The sequence below is a fragment of the Girardinichthys multiradiatus genome, chromosome 11 (genome assembly GCF_021462225.1).
Source record: "Girardinichthys multiradiatus isolate DD_20200921_A chromosome 11, DD_fGirMul_XY1, whole genome shotgun sequence".
Taxonomy (NCBI): Eukaryota; Metazoa; Chordata; class Actinopteri; order Cyprinodontiformes; family Goodeidae; genus Girardinichthys; species Girardinichthys multiradiatus.
This window is the reverse complement of record NC_061804.1, coordinates 17505574-17511265: the sequence shown is the minus strand read 5'-3', so window position 1 is coordinate 17511265 and position 5692 is coordinate 17505574. Positions and strand designations below refer to the sequence as shown.

Sequence of the window (5692 nt, the reverse complement as noted above, 5' to 3'; positions counted from 1 at the left end):
AGCAACATGGAAATGTGTATTTTGAGTTCCCAAAGAAGCAGAACTGATTTACTCTGAAAAAAATTAAGTCCAGAAAACTTTAACTTTGTGGCATCGGTCTGTATAAAAATGTGCTATATAAATAATGCTGATTCTATATTGCAGGGATAGAAGTTTGATAATTTTAACCAAACACTGGGTCAAAAATTCTGACCCAGTTTGGTGAGTCTGAGAAAAAACTAGGAGACTTAGCAATCTTCACAGACCGCCATTTTGACCAACAAAACAACATGATCAGACTTCACTGGATCTCCCACACAAGACAAAATAAGATATGGTATGATGGTAAAATTATGCTGTATAATAATTTTAATAACAGTGAGTTGAGTTTATAACTTTGGTTCATACTGGAGAATGAGTCTGTTCACTTTAAGAAAAGATTAGCCTTTATCCTGCCAAGTAGTTAGCACAAGCTTTGAGATATGATACGTTCACACCTAGATCAAAGAATGGGTTATAAAACCGAGCATTGATTATTACAGCTAGCATAATGCCATCTTTGATATTTTGATTTTAAAATACAGATTAAAACAAAAATATGGATCAAACACAAGCTAAAGTTGTAGTCCTTTTTAAGTGCTTATTGAGTTGAATATTATTATTATTTTCGGTAAAGTCAAACACAGGCTCAACCAGTTAATATTAGCTTGGTAATTGGTCATAGTCTTTGGTCTTATTTCCAGCCCACACTTATAGTGTGCAAACTGTAGTTTTAAAACAGCGTTAACTGGATAGGAGTAATGTTTACCGCTCCAATAGTCTGAATTATATATTTATACATTTTTGTTAATGAGGTGAAAGCGTATAAGCCTTCTTTCAGCCAGCTGACCTATGCGCCATGAAGCCAAATAAAACTACAGTAACTGCAGTTCTTTATCTGGCATCTCATCAATATAATTTAAACCTCTCTAACAACATGATGTATGATATGATGGTACGTAACATGACTGGAACTTTTTAAAACCATGGTGTACTTTCTTCATATGTGTGACCAACCTGTGCCTCGTACAAGTTAAGTTCAACTTTTACAGTAGGCTAAACATAGAGGCAAAATTTGTTATCCAGACTCAATTGTCAGTTAATATCTTTTTAGCCATTTAACTTAAACTAAAAAATAACAGTTGTTCCAGAAATATTCAATTCAGCCTGAAATGTTACTTCTTTAGTATTCCCCGTTATATGTTAGTATTCTTTTTAACACACTTGGTTGGTCTTAAGTTTAGACATGAGTCACTTTTCTAACCAAGTATGGTGGATCAACCTCGAAGCCCAAAGACGTGGTAAAATAACTCAGGCCTGCACCTATCCTTTCGGTACTCAGGACATTCAAAATAAATCGGAGTGTATTCAGCTCAGCGGTTTTTAGAGTGTAGTATTTAGCACTAGTTTAATAAACAAAACAAACAGTATTTACATGGTCTGCTTCGAGAATTTTCTGGTTTATATGTCTTAAAAGGACAACTTTAATTACCCACGGTTCTTGAAAGCAGCACGACTTCACTCATAAACATTCAGGGCAGCAACGATTGGTCAAAGATGAGCTCTGTCAGCGTGTTACGTCTACAAACTGCCTTTACGATACCTGACAGCTCAGAGCGCTGCGTTCACCGAGGAGACCATCACCTGGCGCAACTTTTAACGGCGCTGTCGTTTTCCAGTCCATCTTTGGTTCTGGAGATCTGGAAAAGAGATGACCTCCCAGGAGAGTGTTAAAGACTTGGGTCGCTGTTCCGAGGGGGACAATAACCGATCGGACTCCCCAGAAGTGCCGAGCGAAGAGAAGACGTCGCCGATTCTTCGTCGGTGTCATCCGTTCAGCGTGGAGGCGCTCATGTCCGGGAGAAGGACGGAGCACCGGACCGAACAGTCCACCTGCTGTAAAACAGCTGGAAGTACCGTGGCGGCCCCAGCCGCAGAGTTAAACTCTTTGTATCTGTGTCGGGAGACGTGCAGTCCTCCCGAGGAAACTCGAAACAGCTTCGTGGCCGTTCCTTCTTCGCCGGTAAAATCCGAGGTGTCGGAGTCAGAGGAATGCGCACATTGGGTTTCTGCCGGTGCCTTCTCCACGCAACCACGTACGTTTATTCCCATGTTACCGAGGATCTTAAATATTATTTTTAACGTAAACATTTCCGAGCTTCTCTACAGCCTCCAACTTCTCCAAGTAAGAATCAGAAAAATCAGGAAGCAAGAATATTTTTGCCGTGTTCACGCATCCTTCAATGCTTAAAAAACTTAGCTTAAGTATGGTCGACTTTGTTACACTTTTTGCTGTTCTGAACTTTTTGATTATGGCTCTTACTTTAGATATGAGCAAGTTTAGGCAAGTAGGATATTTTTTTGTTCAAACGTATTACGAACAATGCGCATCTGCCTTACTTAAGTAGCATGTTCTCCAGTCTTTCCAATTTTTAAGGGTGGCGAGAGAAATAGGAGTGTCACGTCACATTTATTCCCGATGAAAAAAACAAAAAACGAATGGGTTGGGTTGAATGGCATGGGTTACAAATTAAATGCTCCCAGATAGGCTGATTAACTTAAACAGTTAAAAAATAGGTTATAGATAAAGTGAGATCGCTCATTTTGGCTCTAGGTTTTCGCTTGTATTTGTAAGACATCAACACACCTATGTTGCGTTATAATAGGAATTCTTACCACAATTTGTTTTTTTTTCAAAATTTTGTTTCGTTTTTAGCAAAATTCCAACACAATTTCCACTTAAAGAATTTGGTACTACAATATAAAATGTAAAATTTTATTTATGATCTACTTGTATTTACCGAACAGTTATGGGTGATTCATATTTATTTATTTAAGCTCTTTCTCTGCAAAATTTTACACATCTTCACTGAGTTCTGATAAGTTGCAGATGCTCATTGTTGAATTGAATAATAATGGAACCTGTAATGTGAAGTTAACACATTTATGTGTGATGTTGGAAAGCAGTTATCCAGTTATTCAGATCATGATGTAATCCGATTATTTGAAGTGGTTATGGATGTCATTTAAAAATTCTTCACCCTTTCTGGTGCTTCAGGTCACATCAGTCCAGCCTGTCAGCTGAGGAAACACAAGACCAACAGAAAGCCCCGCACTCCCTTCACTACATCCCAACTCCTGGCTCTGGAAAGGAAGTTCAGACAGAAGCAGTACCTGTCCATTGCAGAGCGAGCAGAGTTCTCCTCCTCCCTGACGCTGACGGAGACCCAGGTAAAGATCTGGTTCCAGAACCGACGGGCAAAAGCCAAGAGGCTCCAGGAGGCTGAGCTGGAGAAACTGAAGATGGCCGCTGATGCCAAGACGGCAGCTGTGGCGGCCTCTGCTGCTTCTGGTGCTCTGCACCCTGGCTTTACGTTACCGCTGTCGCTGGGCGCCATGTCTCTGTACGGACAGTCATATTCTGCCTACCACCACCACCAAAGACCCATTCTGCCCATATCCCCGTTAGGACTATATGCTTCTCCGCTGGGATACAGCATGTACCACTTATCATAATCATGGAAATATTTTTTTTTTCACTGTGCTTTTAAGCATTCCAAAAATGGACTGAGAGGATGTGTACTTGACATTAAAAAAAAGTCTTTGTGTACAACATACAGTATATAACATACCACCTGCACAAAAAGTGCTAAGTTCAGAGCACTTCAGATCAAATTAGCAATCTGTTTTCCTTCCCTAAGCGAGGATAGAAAGGCGCTCCCTCTTCTGCTCTCGTTGGACAGCCTGTTTACACGAGTGGCCTGTATGCAAAGGGGTGTTTCCATCTCGGTGCTGTTTATCCTCTTCACTTGTTTACATCAGCAATAATTGAGCAGGGGCGAGAACTTGCGCTGGGCACCCAAGCACAGACCCCAGCTGTTTGGCTAAAACCTTGTACTCACGCAGTGCCTTGTGTCAGAAAGAATCCTCGCTGTCAGGATCGCCGTGAGGATGAACTGAAATTTCAGCTTCTCAGGACTGATTAAACATATCACTGAAGCTTTCTTGTGGTTTACACAAACCAATTGCCTTAAAAACATTACATTTAGGTTTTACATAAAGGATACTTGTATAAAAATTATTTATACCACTACAGTTAAAGTTTCGGTTTCTCTCATTTATAGCACAAGAACATATTTATTTCCTATGAAATACGTTGCTGTAAATTTACGAGTGCCTTATGTTGTGTGTTTATGGTAGAGAATATGGTACAAAGTTTCACCAAATGTGTATTTATATTGTTCCTTTTCAGCAACCCCCCGCCCCCCCCAATTGGGGCTGAATAACTATACTGTCCTTGTTTTGTCATCTGAAATTAAAGCTGTTTAGATTCTTTCATACAAATGTGAGATTTTGTATAGGAAATCAAACACATGAGCACCTGGATTTGGATAAAATCTGACTTTCTTTGAATGTTTTTGAGGAATATCTGAGTGAAAGCAGCGTTCTGGTCACCGTTCTTGTTTTATTTTTGGCACTTTGCAGCTTTTTTTAGTACACAAATATTCATCTGAATCCATGCGGTTTAACGTCCACGTCTGTATTTCCCAACAGAATATCAGTTTGAGAACCATAAATAATACAACTATGCAGTTTGTTCTCACTTTTCCTGACTCATGTCTTTCATAAGGCTAAAAAAGACTTCTGCATTTAACTTGTAAAAAAGCCACAAGTCTGGATTATTATCTCCTTATTGATTACCAATAATACTTCTTAGGACTATAACTCATAAATGAGAAAGAATGTGTGCCACAAGTTTTTTAAAGTCCAACAGAAAATGAAGGCATGACAACATTATCTCTCTGATTTTTATTCACCTAAAGAGAAGTGCATTAACATACATGCTGTTGGTTGATGTGTTTGGCAGGAGTTCTTAGTTCTGATGCATTTAATTCAGTCCATTCATGGAAAATTGGCCAAATGATTGGTGCACTTCTATTGTTGACTGACTAAATTGCCAAACATCAAAAAAGTCATGCATTAAATCAAAATGTTGCTAATTTTAGCTCTATCGGTTTTTCTTTGTTATATATTTATCGTTTCTGAAGCCTGTCCTGGCAGGTTAGACGAACACTCCGGTTGGTTCGGTTGCCTTGCAGCGTTGCAGATTTGCTCTACAATAGGGGGAAAATATATTCTTCCTGCCGCACAGTGGGCATTTATAAATTAATGGCACAACAGGCTGCATCAGGTTGTGGCAGCAAATTGAACAGGCCACAACAGTTTGAAAAAGACAAACATGACAAAGGAAGGAGAGGAACAAAAAGGGGTTAGGTGGAACCAGGGAAACGACAACAGAAGTGACAAACGGTGTAATAAAAGTGATGTTTCTTCCTCATTAGAACTTATTATTCCCTGTTGTTTCCTAGCAGAATTAAACCACAGCTTACTGCCAGAGTTTAGAGCTGTGGGTGAGTTTTAAAGGCATGTATTGTCTGCTCTTTTGTTAGGACAGTAAAAGCAGCTTAAAAACCTCCTTTTGACTTTGATGTAACAAGGAAATTGTTCATAGGCAGCAGCACATTTATGAGGTTCCTCTTTAATCAGAACAAGTGGCAGAGGCCTGGCAGGCGAAGCAAGTAGCTTACACAGCTGAGCAATCAGCTTAATGAAGTGCAGGCTGGCAGGGATGACTGTCTTTTCCCTTACGAAACATCACGTTTGTGCTTGGAGG

The 5692-nt window shown here is 39.6% G+C and overlaps 1 protein-coding gene across 1 annotated transcript; it reads left to right on the top strand.

Moving 5' to 3' along the window:
• The first annotated feature begins 1598 nt into the window (after window positions 1-1598).
• msx2b (muscle segment homeobox 2b) lies at window positions 1599-4621 on the top strand. The gene is made up of 2 exons (XM_047378260.1): window positions 1599-2114; window positions 3077-4621. Exons 1-2 carry the CDS (start codon window positions 1730-1732, stop codon window positions 3532-3534), a joined length of 843 nt encoding a protein of 280 aa, XP_047234216.1. The 5' UTR covers window positions 1599-1729; the 3' UTR covers window positions 3535-4621.
• Window positions 4622-5692: the final 1071 nt, after the last annotated feature.

Excerpts from the sequence above, each read along its gene's own strand:
- msx2b (XM_047378260.1), top strand. The coding sequence starts at position 1,730 with ATGACCTCCCAGGAGAGTGTTAAAGACTTGGGTCGCTGTTCCGAGGGG. Across the intron at positions 2,115-3,076 it reads TGCCTTCTCCACGCAACCAC|GTCACATCAGTCCAGCCTGT; the intron begins GTACGTTTATTC and ends CTGGTGCTTCAG.